The sequence below is a fragment of the Falco rusticolus genome, chromosome 10, assembly GCF_015220075.1.
Source record: "Falco rusticolus isolate bFalRus1 chromosome 10, bFalRus1.pri, whole genome shotgun sequence".
Lineage (NCBI taxonomy): Eukaryota > Metazoa > Chordata > Aves > Falconiformes > Falconidae > Falco > Falco rusticolus.
Genome location: NC_051196.1, coordinates 19,607,358 through 19,625,755, shown reverse-complemented (window position 1 = coordinate 19,625,755; position 18,398 = coordinate 19,607,358). Strand labels below are relative to the sequence as shown.

The window sequence follows — 18,398 nt, the reverse complement described above, 5'->3', positions numbered from 1 at the left end:
ATTACCCCCATTTATTCTAGGCAATGTGCGCAAGAGGTACTGAGGGCCAGCTTATTCCTAATAAAATTCCTCACTGATTTAACAACGAGATGTCTAACTGAAAGTGGTTGGTCACTAGGAAGAGACAATCCACAGATGCTGGGACAGCCCAGCCTCAGGTGTATCTTTGAATCAATAACTGAATCAAGACAGGGTAGTAAAGGCTTTCTATTTTAACTCTCAGATCAGGTTTCCTAATGGGACAAACAATTGTTTCAGACCAGGATGACAACACTATGATTAGAAAAAGATATTATTTCATTTCCCTGGGTTATTATTTTTAGTAACTGGCTTTTATACAGCATTTATATAGCACACCTTCGCTGCAAATCTCAATGCCAACTTGGCTTTAGGTAAGGCAAAACTGAGTACCAGGCGAGCTTGGCACATAGAAATAGAGATTACCGTGAACATAGGCACAGAAATCGAGATTGCACAGAGTCACATGCCACCTTGCAGTTAGATGAAAGCATTTGCTTTTCTAACTCTGCAAACCACACCTGGAAGTGTGGTTGCTGGCAGAGTGACAGGAGGTACAAAGTGGCATGGAGGGCTGCACTTCAGCAATGACAGTGCCTCACAAGCTGATGAGAAATGAGGCAGAAGTGATTTTAAAATATGGACAATTTAATAAATCTTCCACCCTTCCCCTTTTTGAGGATATTTTTGAGGATATCAGCTGAGTCCTCCTGATCTGCTGCATTACATCAGACTTCTGCACTTGGGGTAAAAACTGGGCATTTACAAGTTACTAAAGAACCTCTTTTGGCTTAAATACTGTGGTAATCAGGGCCATAGAGGTGACAAATCTGTCCCTCCTACCTGGTGTTTAGAAAGCTCTGGTACAACCATAGAAAGCAAAGTTCCTCATGGCTGCTTTCTTCCTCTCTCCCCTGCACATCAGTGTTGACTGGGCCTGGTGAGCTGGTTTAGATAAAGAAAATTCATAATAATTAACAAAAAAATAGTGTAACCACTACAGCTGTAAAGCAGCCCTGCTGTCTGGAAGGCAGGTTCACCCCCCAGGGCAACCTGCCTCATGGTCCACGCTCTGTTAACCTGCTGATTGTCTATAGCTGTGCAGGAGCAAAAAGAAATATCCTCTTCAAATCAGGCTCAGATGCTTTCTGGCTGGCAAAGGGACAAGTTTTAATATGCACTTGTACTCTGCCTCATTACCCAGTACCGGCATGTTCTTTTGCCCATGGATGTATACCTTTTTCAAGCATTTGGAAATTAAAAATCTACTGCATCTGCCAGGATTTTGTTAGTGGTGCATGTCCCAGAATATATCAAAGCAGTCTGAACAGATGGGAAGGAATCAATGTGCATTGAATCAGTATTTGCATTGAAGAAAGGACCAAGCTTGAAGAAAACCTCTCCAGACAATGCTGTCACTTCACAACGTACCAGCGGCAAGGGCAGCAGCAGCAGTTGTGAGCTGTATTGCAGTGCACCACATATAACTGATGATGTGCTCAGATACAGGGTCACTAGCTCCCACTGAAGCCATGTATCTGAATGAAAGACCCCATGTTGGCCATTATATGATTATGTCTAAAGCCTGCCCAGTTTGGCAGTCAGAGCCATGAGTGCAGACTGTGAAACCCAGAGGTCTTCCTCATTCTGTTACAGAGCCCATTTATCTACAAATGGTTTATTACAAGGTGCTTTATTTGGAGTAGGTAAATCACCTGCAGCTTTTCCAAAAAGGCTAAATTAAAATGCAAACAAAAAATCCCAGGCTGTGATCTGGTGTAAAGTTTTGTGTCCTATGGATTAAGCTTGAGATGCATATGCAATAGATAATGTTGGTTTATGCTTAGAAATGGCCTCAGTGAGGTCTGTGACCCGCTTTGCCTGCTGTGACTGGCAGGGCAGGCTGGTGGGATGTCTCTGCTACTGTACAGCGGCTCCAGGTGCAGCCTAGCCAGATGAAACCATCTTGCCCTTGTCTCAAGTTTTCCAAAGCACTGGTCATGTCACCCCGTTTCCTTGGAGCTAAGACCTGCACCCTGCATGACCCAAGCTGCCTTCTCATTCCCCAGGAAGCAGAGCTCTTACCTGCGCTTGTGGCCCATGAGATTTTGAATGAATTTCTGAACCTGAGCGTTTCCTCTCATCTTGCTGTATTCACTGGTAAACAGTCCATCTGAGTGCCTCTGGGACCTGAGTCAGGGAAAACACAGTAAAATGGCTGCTCTTTCCAACCATGTGATGTGGGATATATCACAGGACACAAAAGTTTCTCTCTTCCCACTGTCAAGAAGCCCTGTATCTCTCCCCTTCTCCTTTCATCTTGGGCATCTGATAAGGCCAGTGCTTAGGCTGGCTCTGGAGCTGGAGACAGCTCAGCCCCACAGTCATGCCAGTCATTGCTGGGATCCCATCTCCTGCTGGAGACTTCCATGCTCCAGGAGAGTGGTTTTGGCTGGTCCTTACCTCTCCTTGAGGCCCACCAGGTGTTTGACTAGCTGCTGCACATAGGCATTGCCATTCATCTTGCTGAGCTCACTGTGGAAAAGCCCATCAGCATGCCTCTCAGTCCTGGGAGGTTAGAAGAGAAAAAAAAAGGTGAAAAGGCATGGTTTTAAGACCTAAGAACAGGCATTTAAAAATGCTCCCTCAAGGGAAGAGGGCTGCAAACAAAGACGGGCAAGAATTTTTGCCAGCTTCGCAAAGTTTCACCAAAAAAAGGCAAGTTGTACAGGAGTTTAAAAGAAATACCTTTGTTAACCATCACACAGAAAAACCACCTGCACCTCCTTCTTACTAATGCAATCACCTTACCATAAGGATATGGGAATGTGAGGTTAACGCTGATTCAGCACAAAAGAAGATCAGTAGTTAATTAAACACTGGTTATGGCCATGGAAGGGCTGCAGGGGAGTCTCAGGTCTGTCCTCTTAAAGCCTAAGTGCTTTAGCCTCTCTGTGCTTTAATTGCCTCTACACAAGTGGGAGGAGAGACAGCCCTGCTAAAGTCTGGCATGAGATTATGAACTGGTGAACTTACAAGATTGATTATTTTTGTTATGTTTTCATGGGACTAGACTATCTGAAACAGAAACTTTCACCTCTATCAGCCCATATAAGTACATAGCAGGAAAACAGACTCAAGTGTCTTTTTTACTGTAGTTGATCTGTTTAGGGTCCTGATTTTTCTCCTGAATTACGTCAAATCAACGTTTCCATTCTTAAGCAAGTAAAGAAGTTTACGACATTTGCACTCTAACTAAATCAATTTAGGGAAAAGAAAAAAAATCCAACAGCCTAGCAGATGCAAGCTCTAGAAGGAAGATAAAAGGCTAACTTTATACTTAGCAGGCTCTTTGAACAAAAAGCCACAGAGAGAAAGGAAGCAGAGGCACAAGAAATGCTTACCTCTCCTGGGACGGAAGAGATGCTGAGAAGTGTAATAGGACAATCATGGGAATAATTAGTTGCCACAGGCCAGTCATCTGGGAAAACATGTTCTCTCCTGAATTAAAGCACAAGGTTTTATGAACACCATAACAAATGACTTTGGTACAGTTCAAACACCACACAGAAGACACAGCTATACAAATAACACTGCTATAATTAAATTAGGCAGGAATTTCTAAAGAAATACTGTTTTTGCTGGTAAAGTACAAAGATCAATAATTCAAATCATTCATGTTGCCAGTTAATTGGAAGTTGGTTTTAGTTGTTATCCAATCACCACCACCACGCAGTCCCAGAGCACAGGCCTATGGTTGGCTGTGTGAGATGATGTTTGTGCTGGAGTTTTGCTGTGAGTCAGTATAATATGCCTTGAATATGCAGACAGGTATCATGCGAGTTGATCCCTCAGCAGCACAACACCATGGAATAAACCATCTTCAACTATAAGTCGCTGAGAGCTGAGCCTTCAGGGAGAGGATTTAAAGTGCCCATGAAAACACACCACACAGACAGTTATTAATATACCTAGAGAATGCCCAGGAGAAATCTCTTTGGGTTTTTCAGACAAAAAAAAAATTGGTATGTACCAAAGAAAAGTTCATCTGTGCAGAGGGGAAGGGAAAAGCTCTTGTGTGTGCCAATTATCTGCCTATCCTCTAATCTTTCAAGAAGGAAAAAAGAAATAACACCATTTCAGTAGCAGCAGAACTTCATATTTTGGGTTTTTACTAAAATAAAAAGAAAAGCATATGTTGTTTATCACAAGCCATTGCATGTTTTTCCCTTGTATTTCTAGGCTCCTTTCGCAGCCCTATATCTGCAGAGATGTGTATGCGCCTTTATAAGAGGGTGCTTACATTTCCCCAAGGATTACACAGGAGCCATAGCTGTAACTTGCAATACACCCGCCTTCCTCCAGCAAAGAAGCAAACCTTGCTTTCTTAGTTGCTACCCTGGAAACTCTCAGATAGTACTTGCTAACCCAAAATCAAAGTCCTCTCACTTCGCTTTTACTTTAGTCTGAAACTAGACAGTACAGAGAGCATTAAAGGACTGACAGAGTCTCCTGAACACTTTCTAGCCACCCTTCTGGGACTGTTTGCTACTCTAAAGATGCTGCAAGATGAGAAGAGCCAAAAGGGGGAAGGACAAGAGTGGGGGATTTATACAGAAATCTATTCACTGTAAGCCACAGCACAAATATTTAATGGGGGTTGCAGAGCAGACAAGTGAGAGGTTTTGCATGATTAAGGAGCCAAGTTCATCTCACACACTTCTGATGCTTTAGTAGTGTGTTTTCCTGCTTGATTTGGCTTTGAGGGGGACTGAATAAGTAAAACAAGAAAGGCATTTCAAAGATGAGTTTCTTATTGGAGTCCAGACAAAACAGACTCTGCAGTACTGCTTCCCAGCTAAGGGATGTGAAAGAGCTTAAAACCACCACCAAAACCAGAGCACTCCGCCCTTCAGGGAAGGGAAATCTGGATCCTGAGCCTGTCCTTCAGTCCGCGCAATACCTGCCATGCAACGCCTTGACCCCCATCCAGGATCTCACCACAGCATTTGACTTTCCTTGTGCCAATCCTGGGCAGGCATTTGTCTTGGAGCACTTAAAGAGCCCATTTTAAAGCCCATCCCTAGGTTCAGAGTTTCCCTATCTTCATAACCTTTCTATGTGTTAATCAAGTGAATCAGCTCATCTTTTCCCTTTCTGGACATAATTTTGTCTTGACTGTGCTGAAGTTGCTAGGAACAGTAATGGTTGTTGGGGCACTTCTCCTGTGTACCAATAATGATGTATTGCATTGAGATTTTTTAATCAGTCAGACCCCAGGGAGGAGGTAGATCTTCAGTGTCATCGCAGTGGAGCTGTATTAACTCTCTGAGATCCTTCTGAGCTTTTTATTGCCCTCCCCGGTGCTGGTGGCTTTCAATAAATGCCAACTCCTTAGCTAGCCAGAACCTTTAGCTGAAAGAAGAGTGCACCAAGCCAGCCTAGAACCTGGAAGCATCTCAGATCTTTCCAGCAGAAAAATCCTACTACTGAAGCGTCAGACTGCAGCCAAAGGTTTTGCTGAATCAAGGATGCCAATACCCTGCAGGAGTACTACTGCTAGGAGAGCTTCCAAAAAGGCTGATACACAGCCACTTTGCATACCTTCTTGCTCCTGCTGCTCTATCATGCTCTACCTCAAACTAAAGACCACATTTCTGGAAGCCATCTGGTCCAGATGTTGTTTGGGCTCTGTTCCTTCTTCTTCTGGTTACTCAGAGGAGGACACTCCCACACATTACAAGCATTGCTGTTCAGGGTATGGGTGGCCTCATGGCAATGGCTCAGCAAAGCATTACAGAAACCTGAAATCCACCACCCAAAAACTGAAAGAGGGGAGAAGGCAGCCCATCCAGCCCAGCAGCAGTACTCACCAAGACTGTGGTCACTCCAGGCTCTCAGCTGTTTCACAGCTACAGTGCACCACTGGCCCATTTGTCTCCTTGGCCCCCTATAAATCTGCAGCCCTTATCAGAAGCAATTATTTGGGTAAAGATATGAATATGCTTAATCATGATTAACAGCAAATAATGCACCCAGGCTGGAATGTCCTTTTAATTACTCTCTAAATCTGATCAGGTCATTCACAACCATTCTGTGTAGTGTATTTCTGCTGACAGGTAATAATTCCTGCTTCTGTCTGTAATGACTGTAATTTGTTGGGCAAACATCCTCATACCAATTGATTCATTATGATTGTCATCATTATCTCTCCTCCTGGCTTAAATTACCAAATGATAGGAGCTTAATTTTCTGTTCTTTTTTAATCTTGGCTTGAGTTTTGTTTGCAAGTGACAGAAACTGTCAGTGAGTGTATGTGTGTACCTAAGATCTGACTAAACACTATGTCACTTTTTTAGGGCAAACATTGTCTGATCAGTAGAATGAGGGCTGAGTCTTGCATGAGGGGACAACCTCTTTCAAATTGTTGTTTCACAGCCATGTCTGGGAGAGTTCTGCTGAGAACAGACTATCCCAGCTTCAAAGCTACTGCTTATACATGCACAGAAAAAAATTCTGAATATATTGCCTGCCTTTGCTGGGGTTTGGAGCTGGTTGCTTTCAAATACTGCTGCTAAAGGTGACATGGAAATGGAGGGAGAAAATAGGATTATGCCCTTTCTCTCCTCCTTTATGTTGTATAAAGTAGCTTGAAAGGATTAATCATTGTAAATAAATCTTATTTTCCACTGAGAAATAAGAGCTATATTACACTTTTTCTTGTCTACTTATCTTCTTTTCTTTGACAAAGCAGATGACATTCTCCCGACTAGAGAGTTGGAAGGGACCTGATTTTCCCCGTCATCTTTCTCTGGGAAGAATAACCCATGCACTGATTGAGCAGCAAGACTCAGCACTCCTGCATGTGACTGCAGGCTGCAACCAGACCCCTGCAAAAGGGAGAGGAAGAAACAGTGGGGACATTCCAGGACTGGAGGACTGAGAGATGGCCACTGCTTGGATAGGGGACCCCATTTCCTCCTTGCAGACAGCGCAGGTCAATCCTTCACACATCCAGGTATTTCCCAACCATTTCCTCACCTTTCTGTAACAACTGTTTTTTTCAGCTGTGTTTTTGCTGGCATTTCTCCTGCAGCCCTCCCACCATCACTGATACAACTTACTGTAGGGTTACTGCCTCATTCAATGCATTTCCTCTCCCTACAACCAGGTGCAGATGCATTGCAAGTCACATCCTTCTCCCATGGCAGCTGAAAGCTCTTCTGGGCACCCAGCCCTGCTTTGGGAGCCCCCAGTGACATTGGTGACATCTGCAATTCTTGTATTTCGGTTCTTTGCCTTTAAATCTTCATGTTTTCTGTATTAATATTTTCTGTCTACATCAGTGGTGGCTGGCTTCAGCTTAGGCTCGTGGTGTTGCCAAACATCTACAACTGAGAAAGACCATGTAGGAACAAGGAGGGGAAAAAGTTAATTTAAAAAAGGCTAAGCAACATATAGGGAGCTAAAAGTTACTAATGTGATTTCCTTTGCTTTGTAAATAACCTCAATGGGTCTGAAGTGCCTCCAAGCTCTGGGGGAAACTCAGTTTGCTCTAAGAATCTAAACCGCTCTAGCTAAGAGGCACACAGAAGAGGTTGCAATGACGAAGTGGCCCCATGATGGCAGCAGAGGGTGAGTAACGGGAAAATAAAAGCTTCTGGGGACTGAAGAACATGAACTACCCGATACATCTACTTGCAACAAAAAAAAAAAAAAATGTGTTTGCCTTGTAGCAACAGTGGCAGACAGTGAAAAGGCGATGGGGTAGAAAACTGCGTGGCCGTGCCCAGCACTGCTGTAACATAACACAGGTGATCACCATGGGCTTGAGCTTAAATGCAGCTCCTGAGGCCTCCCAATAAAGAAATTCAGGACCATGCAAGGAAACTCAAAAGCTTTGGCGAGCTGGAATTTATACCCGAATAAACTGGAGCCCAAACCAAATCCCCAGTCCTGAAATGACATCTGATTCTCCTTTAACCAGAATTAAAATTAAACTCTCATCAGGAGAGATTTTGGAAACAGGAGTAAACAACAACACTCTTAGCAGTATTAGCTGAATGGAGCTCTGTGAATTTGCACCTCGCTTTTCCCGTTCTTCATTTGTGTGAGCATTCAAAGTGGGAGTTGAGATTCCCCTTGCCTGTATCCAGCAGGCACAAAGCATGAATAAATCATCCATTAATCCCTGTAATCTAACCCATCATCTCTGTGCAGCATTGTTGCAGAGAAAAGCTCCCCATCATTGACTGTAAGAACGACAAAGGAAAAGGAAATTATTGCCCTCACCTGACCCCTACTCCTTGCACAGCTGTCATACCTGAAGCTGCAAGAACTCAGAGCTGAACCGATCCTTGCCACCAGCTGCCAGTGACGTACCTGTTTATGGGACATAACACTCTTTAACAGGATGTATAGCAAAGTGCTGCAAAGAGGTAACACTAAGGAGCTCTGAAGCCATTGCTTGCACCAACACTCCTTGAAGAGGGCAGGGAGAGCTACCCCAAGACAGGAAGGGGAAGCATTCTGTGAGCCTTGGGGCCACCCCTGAGCAGGAGGCAAGCTGCCTGGAGGATACTGCCAGGTGTAAAGCCACCAGAATCTTTGTGCTGTCACTTACGCTTAGGCTTGACACCAACTGATGCACAGCACAGAGAGACCTGTGGTGAGCCACATTAAGTAAATCCAGTTGCCACAGGTACAAGGGCTATTCACAGCATCCACGCTGTCGGCTGGGGACACCCTCATGCATGGCAGCAGGCAAGGGTTATGAAACAGAGGGGCTACCCCCACTTTGACGCTGAGGCTCTTCATTGAAGGGTACTTAATGACTAGCACACACAAGCTGACCCATCCCAAAGGCATTAAAGCTGAGAGTGGCATAGAGGAAGATCTTTTTTCTCTTCTTTACAGTGTGAGGAATGGGTCATCACAGAGCTACACAAGCTAGCCAGCTGCAACAAGGCTTTTATCACCCCATACCAGCCCTCTCACGCCTCAGTACCACCATCAGTCTCACACAAGGTTTCAAAGGTTCACCTACAGCCCATACTGTTTCTTCATCTTCTTCAGGCCAGTCCAACCTGCTTCTTGCCTCTGCTGCATCCACCTCCAAACCCCCTGCTTCTCCTAGGGCCTCTCCTCATCTACATGCAGGGTACTCACTCTCCTCCCTCTGCTTCTTCCAGGTCTCTCTTCATCCAAAGCTCCTCTTCCATCTCCCCCCTTAGAGCTATTTAACTACTTAGCAGGAACCAGCCACAGCTGCGCCTTATCCACATCAGCCAACCCCCCACTCCTGAAGCCAGCCCACAGCTGTATATTATCAATGTTAATTAACCCAGCTTCATTCCTCTACAATTCCTGTACAGGGGTCACCAATCCTTCAGTGTGAAATGCAGCATCTTTTAACTGTTAAATGTATTAGCTCCAAATGTGGCAAAATTTAAGGATAACACATGGGCCTGGCCTTTTTCTGTGTTGGGGGTAAAAGACACGAGAAACTGCATTTCAAAAAAGTGAAGGTTTTATCATAAACCTAGGTATCCTGACCCCATACCACAAGAATGATGCAGGTGGACTCTCAAAAATTGGCACACAGAACTCTAGGAGTCATTCTGAGTTTTGAAGGGGAGAAATTCCCATTCAAACTTCAAAGAAATTAATGCAGGAGATCAGAAAAGACTTTCTGGCTAAGGACCAGTGTGAATGCATTCAGGCTCCACCCCCAGAGAACTTCAAGAACAGGCTGGATAAATGCTGCTACCATGTCATCTGGACTTTTTTGGTCCTGCCTTGGACCAGGAAAGCCCATCCAGCCTTTGGGGTTGCTGTTTATCCAGGGCAACCCTTGCAAGGTAGCATCCGTCGCCAGCTTGTCCTCAGCTATGTTACTGCAGCAACTCAGGATCTGCTGGGGCTGCTTTTCTTCATGGAGACACCTTAACTGGCCAAAACGCACATCCCAAAATGCTCCTACAGCCTCTGCACTGGTGTCTTCGAGGTCCGTGGCTTCGAGATGGCTAAGCGCACGAGAGTCAAGACAGGCTGAGGAAGGTTGGGGAAGGACCATCTCATCCACCACACATGTCCAGCGAGGGTGTCGCAAGTCCTGATGAAGCTGTCTAGGTACAGCTGACCTTCGAGGAGCCCAGGAACAGGCTGGGACACAATCCAATGGCAGCACCCGCCGATGGCATGGGAGTTTATTGAGGTCAGATGGTACTAGGAGCTGTATGGCTAAATCCTTCCTACGTAAAATACCTTTTAATCAGCTTACAGGGTGTTCAGGAACCTCAACCTCCCCCATTCTTTTTTTCTTTCTTAATATACATGGTGTGAGTCCATGTGTGTACTGGGGATTTTCTCTTGTATGTTTGCAGGTGAGCCTTCCCCGGGCCAAGGAGTTGACCATGACGCTGCTATCTACTGAGAGCAGATTGGAGTAATTTTCTTGCATCACTCTCAGGTCTGTAAGAGAAAGGACCCTAATTGGAATAAGGGGATTGAAGGATTTAGCCTTCTAAATGCTCCTTTCTTGCACAGGATCGTTTCAGGAGTGGTTTTAATCTTTACCACCTGATTTTGTAATTTTGGCTGCAAAAGGGAAGAGTAGGGTGGGAGGAAGGGGTGATCAGGGGCAGCTGTTGGTGGGCTTGGGAGAAGAAGGAAGAAGAAAAATCTCAGTCCATATGGTCATGGGGCCACAGAAAAACACCAACCCCATTCCCAAGCCCCAGGGTGGACTCAGTTATTATTCCAAAACCCTGAACAGGTTAGGGAGCAATCCTTGTCTTGGAATAAACCCAGCGTCACAGAAGCATGCCAGCCCCTTATGGTCCCTTTTGGAGGTTTGTGCTTAAAACAATCCACAAAACAGAAGGAAAAGCCATGTTTATTCCCTTTTGCTGGCTGCCCAGTGCCTCTGTGTGTGCAAATGGGCTGTATCAGTCTCTATAAGGCTCACTCTGTGAGCAGGGACTATACACCTCCCCATGCCCAGTATGACAAGATACCTGGGTTTCATTCAAGTCCCAGCCTTGGCATGGGAGAGCCCTGCCTCTGAGGCTACACACCCTCCACAGCAGCACATGATTCAGCAAGGGGAAAATTACTCTTAGCAGAGGTGTCCGGATCTGGGATGTGCATGGCTGTCTCTTATCTGCCTATATAGTGCTCCACTCCTGAGCTGCTCTTGGGTTCATTTAGGTTGCCTGTCTCTCTGCTTTGTTTGGCTAGGCAGCAGAGTCTAACAAGGACCCTGGTTGTTGTGCTGCAACATATGGCACCTTTCTAGATTTGCACCAGTTTGAAAAGAAAGTTAAGATGCAGGGGCCAAAAGCATAAAATGTCACATTCCTGAAAGTGTCCCCACTTGCTCTGAAGTCTAGAGAGAAGATGCTGGACATGCTACTCATCGCCATGGTTGGCAGCACTGGCCAGGGGCAAGGACAGGAAAACTTTTGTGTTAGGAGCTCTGGGCTCTGCTAGAGCAGACCTCAGTCATTTTAATCAAAGTTTTATCTGCTTCCAGCCAAATCTTTGGGCAAAATCTGCAGTAAAACCCAGTTCTTCTGAAAGAAGAGATTAAGATAAATATTCAGTGTTTGGCTCACACTGGAAAAAACCAAAAAAGCTTCAAATATTTTGCTAAGAATTGGAAAGAGAAAGGGGAAAAGTGCCCCAGTGGTACATGAGCGGTACCTTGGGTGCTGACAGAGTATCTTGGTTTTCCATGGTATGGGATGAGACAGGTCTTTGGCAGCTAGCCAGAATATGCCTTATACTCCTGCTCTGGAGCAGGGGTGGGTGCTAAGCCAAAGGGCCCCCTGAGGATGTAAATCTGCCTCCCTAGAGATGCTCTGCCTGGGAATGCTGGGGCTAAGCCCGGCTCATCCTGCATATGCTGACCTCCTGTGCAGGCACACCTGTAGCAAGCAGGAGACAGCCTTTGGTTTGGAAGAGCTGCTATGAGGCACTACCCTCCTGTCAGCAAATCTTCCTCCCTGCTTGGGAACGGACATGGTAGAGAGAAGCAAGGGTTGGTTTTACTGGCACTGTGACCCAGCAAAGCAAAAGCCAGGCTCAACGCACAGTCTAGTTTTCAGATGAAGAGAGGAGCTCTCTTTTCCCAATCTATGTGTGTACTGTGGCTGTCTCTTTGTCACCAAGGAAGCACAAAGAGCTTTTTAACGACCTGCAAAGACAGGCTACTGCCCCCATCCATCACTTGGTGATTTTTACACCCTGTGGGTCTCCTTCCAAATCTCCTTTGAGGACTGCTGAAGAGGGTGCACTCTGCCTGTCCTCAGGTAGTCTCCACAGTGTGGGTTGATGGACAGAACACATACCTCTGCAGGGACACAACGGGACAGGACTGGGTGGCTTCCCCCCACCAGGACTGCTCTGGCCATCCTTGCCCTCCTGGCCCAGCATTGCTCTCTGCCCAGCTGGGAGCTACCTTGTAGCTTGGCACAGAGGAGCTCCAAGTGCCGTCTCTCCACAGCAGAGCTGTGCACTAATGCTCCCCATGCGTCTGGCCTTATCACAGCTCTAATTGGCATCAGCACCCGTAATCTCAGCCTCCAGCTGTTTGCTGTGTCTGGGGAAGAGGAGAAAGCACTTCAGGGAATTAATTTTAATTATAAGAATGATATGCTCTCTGTCCTGGCTGGCAGGCAGGCTTGGCCCAGCTGTTCCAGGTGTGCAGTGCCAGCAATGAGCACAGCAGCTCCTGACAGCTACACAGCTGCCTGGGCTTCATTTTGGCTGCATCCCCCTTTGGACTTTGTCAGGAACGCGAAAGGGCATCCCTCCCAGGCGAACAAGGACAGGCTTTGTGAAGATGAGAGCGGAAGGAGGTGCACTTATAGGTGCTTGCTGCTCACAGGCATGACTTTCCCGGCCTCTGTTGCCTCGTACTTGTCCTCCCCAGGAGGTTTTTCATAACGAGTGGCTCTAATAAGCTCACTGATGTTTTAAAACCAGCAGGGGCCCTTGAAGTATATTAATTTGATCTGCCCTATGACACAAACCCTTGTATTTCACCAGGTTACCCCTGCGTGAGATCAATTACATGGCTTAGTCTGAAACCAGGCATCCACAAAAACATCTAGTTTTGACTCTGAGCTAACAGAGACAGAAAATCCAACCATTTTCTCTGTAGTTGCATCCTCACAGCTTATCACCATCAAAAATGCATGAGTTTTTACACCTTACGTGGATTTATCATTACTTGCCAGAATGTTAAATGTCAAAAGATCTATTCAGTGTGCAGCTTCTTGGAGGGGGACTCAAAGAGCCTAGAAAGCCAGGAGAGCCATGCCATCCTCTCCCATCTCTTGCAAAGGTTAACCTGAAGGGCAGGAATGCTACCTCTCTCCCTTTTCTCAGAAATGCATTACAGGCAGACTGTAAAGCAGGCCAGCTTTGCTGCAGATGATACTGTCACAGAGGATTGCTCGGCTAAATATGCCAAATAAAAGGAACACGACTGGCCTTAAAAGCTCTTAATTTTCCTCCCTTTCTTCTGAATCTGAAGACAGCCTCAGTGATCTGTTGCCCAGCTGTTAGGGTACTATTCAACAGTAGAGTTGAGACATATCTGTGCTGAAACTTTGGCCGATAATTTTGCTCTCTTTTTCTATTTAAGAATTCAATGTCTCAAGTGTGAAAAACTATGGTGATAAAAGTTCTGTGGTTTTGGGGAGACTCTGACAGATGTCTCGATTTACAGCCTCCTTGATCCTGAACTGGCTTACAATCAAATCCTCGATTAACTCATCCTGGGGGAGTCTCTGGGGGACTCTACCTGGCTCCTTGGCTGGCTGTTGGGGACCAGCTCCACTGCAGCCACTTTCAGCAAGCAGAGGCTTGCTGAAAACCAGTTGCACTGCTCATTTTCCTGACCTTCCTTTAAAAACACTGCAAAAAACAGTGAAAAAGCAGATCTCCCACTGTTTTGTTGGTTTGCATAAGAAATGGGTACTTTCCTGGTGCTGCCCTGAGCTGATCTCTGGCAGCTGAGTTTGTAGGTGGCTGGAGGGCAGTGATGGTGACATCGCTTTCACTAGCAAAGGCTTTGCAGGCCACAGGCTGCAGTCACAGATGCATGGCACAGAAGGAAAGGCAGAGGTTCTACGAGGTACTGGGCACCAGAGTCTCATTTCCCCCCACATTTGACAAGCACCGGTATGAGTTTATAGAGAGAGTGGTGTAGGAACAGATGTTTCTTTGATGGAATGGCTGGGGCACCAGTGTGCCAGTTTATAAAAGGGAAACTGAGGCATGGTCTGATGTGAGGCAGGGGTGTCCGTGCTGGCAGAAAGTGCTGCTATTCATATCTTGTGTCCTTCATAGCACCTACTTAGGAGAGATTAAAACATTTCTTTCTGACAAAAAGAGCAGCTGTGGGTGGCTTTCACAGTCTCTCCACCCGCCTGCCCTGAGCCAGCAGGCTGTCACAGTGCGGTGGGGGAACCGGGACACTGCACACTGTGCAATCAAGCAAAAAGCGCTTGTTCAAAACCAGTGACCACACTTGACACATTCCAAAGGTGCTCTTAGGTATTCACTGTCCATCAGTTTGACATTTAACTCTTCTTGCTTTCCATGAGGGTCACAAATGATTCTGTCTTTTGTCATCTTTTTTTTCTTGAAGTGACATGAGATGGCTTCTTTGGGTTCGTTGAAGTACTGATGTTGATGAGATCTTCCTTCTCCTTCACTAGGAGGACAGTTCCTCTTATCTAAAAATGGGATTGTGTCTAATTCTTATACCTGCCAACAGAATATAAGGGTGCCTTTCTGCTGCTTTTGCTCTTCAGGATTCACTGTACCCCTGGAGACACTGTCGCACAGCAAAGCCAAATCAGTTGGCCCACACTAGTTGGCCGGCTGGGAGCTGGCCTTGCAGGATATGGTTTACAACCACTGAGTCTGCCAAGGGATGTGCTACAGGCAGAGTGGCAGCAGGCAAACACAGAGGAACCATGGGACTCAGTGACAGTGAGCAAGGATTACTGTAGCCTGTGAGTTTGCAATGAAAGAGCTGTGCTAATTAGTGCTTTGCATGGCTGCTCTTTTTTGGAAGTCAAAAGCCTTATTTCACATTAGTTTAATCCACTTCAGGATTAAACTAGTTCAGGATTAAGGCACTGTTAGTCTGGAATAAGGGTTTCCACACTGACAACTAAGAGTCATTCTGCACTAACCCACAGGGAAAATCAAGGTAATGAATATAAATTAACTGTTAAAGTGGATTAGATAAATGGCATTAATCCCTGCGGGAAGGCAGAATGCCTGCAGTCACAATTCGATCCTGCAGCCTTTGCTGCTCAGGTAGTTTAAACATAAATAAATGAAGGGTATTCTGTCCACAGAGGGTTTCAGTGCAGTTTCATTAATGCACTTCAGGGCCTTCTTTAGCTAATTTGAGTTGATTTCTTAGAGTAAAAGGGCTCTAGTAAAAGTGGTTCCACTGTACCAGCTGCTCGCCGAGTGAAGGCTATGACAGCAGTAGGTGTGCCAGCAGTTAGGTTTTAGGGAAACAACCACCATACCGGAAGAGCTGTGTCCAGGTGATAGAAACCACAGAGCAAACTCGCGTACGGTTTTAAAAAAGACTGGTGGGGTAGTTTTGTCCCAGTTTACTGCACTGGATTAACATTTATCTTCCTTGTCTGAATTTCACAGCAGATGAAGGTATTGCCAAATGAGCTCTTCTTAACCTGACAGATATGCAGACATGCTTGTGCCTACCTGAGTCCAACACCAACTGTTCCCAAAGGAATGTAGAAATACAGGTGGATCCAAAGGCATGTGAGTACCCCCTCCAGTGCTGGTGGCTAACAGTGCCAGATTCGGAGGAGGCTTGGTCCCATTCAGAGCAGATGGAATTGTCTCTCCTGTGCTCGTAGGACTGAGCTTGGTCTTAGCACACTGATTTAAGTGCATGTTAAAGCTGGGTCAGCTGGAAGAGGGAGGTGACCAGACAAACCCATGCATATTGGGATGAACATGAGGATGGCAAACCTATATAAGGGTGGGAGAGAGGGGTAATACAACTCAGTAGCTACTAAAGGGATGGCATTCTTGCTGGCTTTAGAAAAGACTTGGAAGTCACACCTCTGGAGACAGTATTTGGCAAGCCAGATTGCGAGTGAGGTGCTGAAACCAAGTTAATTTTCTCCTACTCATGTATGAAATTGTGGAGCCCGAGGCAGCTGGGTAAAATAGACTGTGTGGATCAACTGCTGTTAACCCACTCCAAGGAAAGGACAGTACCTATGTCTGTCCCCATGGCTGAAAACAGGGTTCTGGCTTTTCCATGCTGCACACGCTGAGAGTTAATCATGTCCCCTTCCAAAAAAGAGTAATGGAACTGGGGGGAGCAAGGGCAGGGGCTTGGAGAGAGGATTTCTTTCCCAATACTTTTGATAGAGGTCTCTTATTTTAGGTGACATAATTATGACAAATGTTGTGAAAAGTGTGGCTGAGTGAAGGCTGCCTGAGACTGCAGATGCACAGGTACCTCTCAAACAGCATTATCCCAGTGGAACATTTACTCTGGTTTTTTTCTGTCTCATTTTCAACAGTAAGACACCCTGGCCCCCATGTTCAGCCTGTGACCTCGTACACCACCTTTGCTCCCACACCTGCTGCCTATCCAGTTGTTTCCTCAATCCTGCATTGCTGCAGTTGATTATTCCTGCCCAAGCACAGGATATATGCAAAATTTCTTTTGAATTGCATCCTGTGTTTGCCAGACAGTTTCTCCAACTTGTCAAGACCATTTTGAATTCTTACTCTGTGCTCCAAGATGCTCACAGTCTCTCCTGTCTTGGTAATAACTTCAAATTTTGTTAGTGGACTCTCTGGACCCTCACTCAGGTCAATTATGTAAATATTAAATATTAACAGATTCTGTGGAGATCCTGGGATACAAGTTTCCAGTTATTCACCCAACCTGTAATAATTTCACCTGGTCTTTCCTCTTACATTGCTAAAGGGAATGCCATGTGAGACTGCAGGTAGCGCTGAAGTTGAGATACGTGATATTTACTATTTGTCCCCATATCTACAAGTGCTCCTAGGTCTCACACAGAAACAAACAAGCTCTGTTAACTTTGGGATTGGAACAACTCGGGTTTCTCTTTAGTGCCCTGATTTTTTGTCTCCCTCCGTTTAAAAATAGGCAGTGTTTGCCATTTTCTGGACTTCTGGAGACTTCAGTGTCCTTCAAATACTCTTGGAGATCAAAGGTACCGGCACTGATTTCTCTGATCACTGTTTATGTTACTGCTTTGAGTCTCCTGAGGAAAATACCTTCAGGTAAGCCTGACTTAAAATAACCTTCTACTCTAAACACTTGCTTACCTGTTAGTTTTTTTCTTTCTCATGGAGTTTTGCGAGGGTCCAGCCAAGACCCAAGAGTCCTTTGATCTACCATAACAATTGCAATACAGTGCTTGTGGGGCCAGCGCCTCTGCTGTTTCTGAGTCACATATGTGTGGTCAAGCTCATGCCAAGGAAGACATTGTGTCCCAACGTACAGAAATCTGCCTGTAGGAGACTCAGTCCTTGGTTTTTATCTTCCTACAATGCCACTTTTACAATAGGAGTCACTCAATGGCCCAAAATGCACCATTGCAAAAAAAGCCAAGCAAATCATAAACCCAAATAAAAGGGGGGGGGGGGGGGGGGGGGGGGGGGGGGGGGGGGGGGGAATAAGACAAAAAAAAAAAACTGAAACAACAAAAAAAAACCCCAACCTCAAACAAGCCGACCCTAAAGCACGCCACTGCAAAGCCTTTTGGTTCTATTGTCATGTTTAGCTTTGGAGGAAAGGTGGTGTTTCTTTACCACTCACAGACGCTGCTGTGGGGCGGGAAGCGCGGGTTGCCGGCCGCCAGCCGATTGCCGCTGCACCTGAGGAGGGTGGCTCATCGAAGAAATTTTAGCTGTGCCAGTGCGGAGCTGCTCTCTCCCTCCTGCTCAAGAGGCAACGAGAAGCCTAATCCTGGGAGAAGGAGACTGCTCCACTGGACGAGGAGGCTGGGGTAAACTGGGCAGTGAAGGGCGAGGCGTTAATGCCGGCGTTTTTTTTGGCAAAGCCCCGGCCTGCCAGCACTGCCTGGCCACGGGAGCTCGGCGACACCCCGGGCTTGGTCCCAGGAAAAGCATCCCCTCCGAGGGGGCTCCTCCAGGGCCGGGCGTGCCACCCGGCGCGCCCTCACCCGCGGGCCGGGGTCCCCCGCGGCGGCAGCTCCCCCGGGGCCCGGCGGGGGGGCACACCGGCAGCCTCACCCCCCCGCCGCCCCCTAAGCCGCTTGGTGACCCAGTTGGAACCGCGGGGGCCGGAGCCGGGTGGGGCCGCT

The 18,398-nt window shown here is 46.3% G+C and overlaps 1 protein-coding gene across 10 annotated transcripts in view; it reads right to left on the bottom strand.

Annotated features, from left to right (window-relative positions):
• Window positions 1-18,327, bottom strand: part of LOC119154628 (cadherin-related family member 5-like) — a 36,711-nt gene extending 18,384 nt beyond the window's left edge. For 4 of the 10 annotated variants that reach the window (XM_037402442.1, XM_037402444.1, XM_037402445.1 and 1 more), the window contains exon 1: window positions 862-966. Coding sequence is in view for 5 of the 10 variants with exons in the window: in XM_037402452.1 (XP_037258349.1) it covers window positions 862-963; window positions 2,104-2,208; window positions 2,482-2,586; window positions 3,423-3,511 (401 nt within the window). In the remaining 5 variants the exon portion in view is untranslated. Of the gene's footprint in view, window positions 1-861; window positions 967-2,103; window positions 2,211-2,481; window positions 2,587-3,422; window positions 3,521-5,893; window positions 5,988-8,400; window positions 9,280-17,883 lie in introns of those variants that run through there. The other 6 variants (XM_037402452.1, XM_037402448.1, XM_037402449.1 and 3 more) reach the window with 6 other exon arrangements.
• Between the last annotated feature and the right edge of the window lie 71 nt (window positions 18,328-18,398).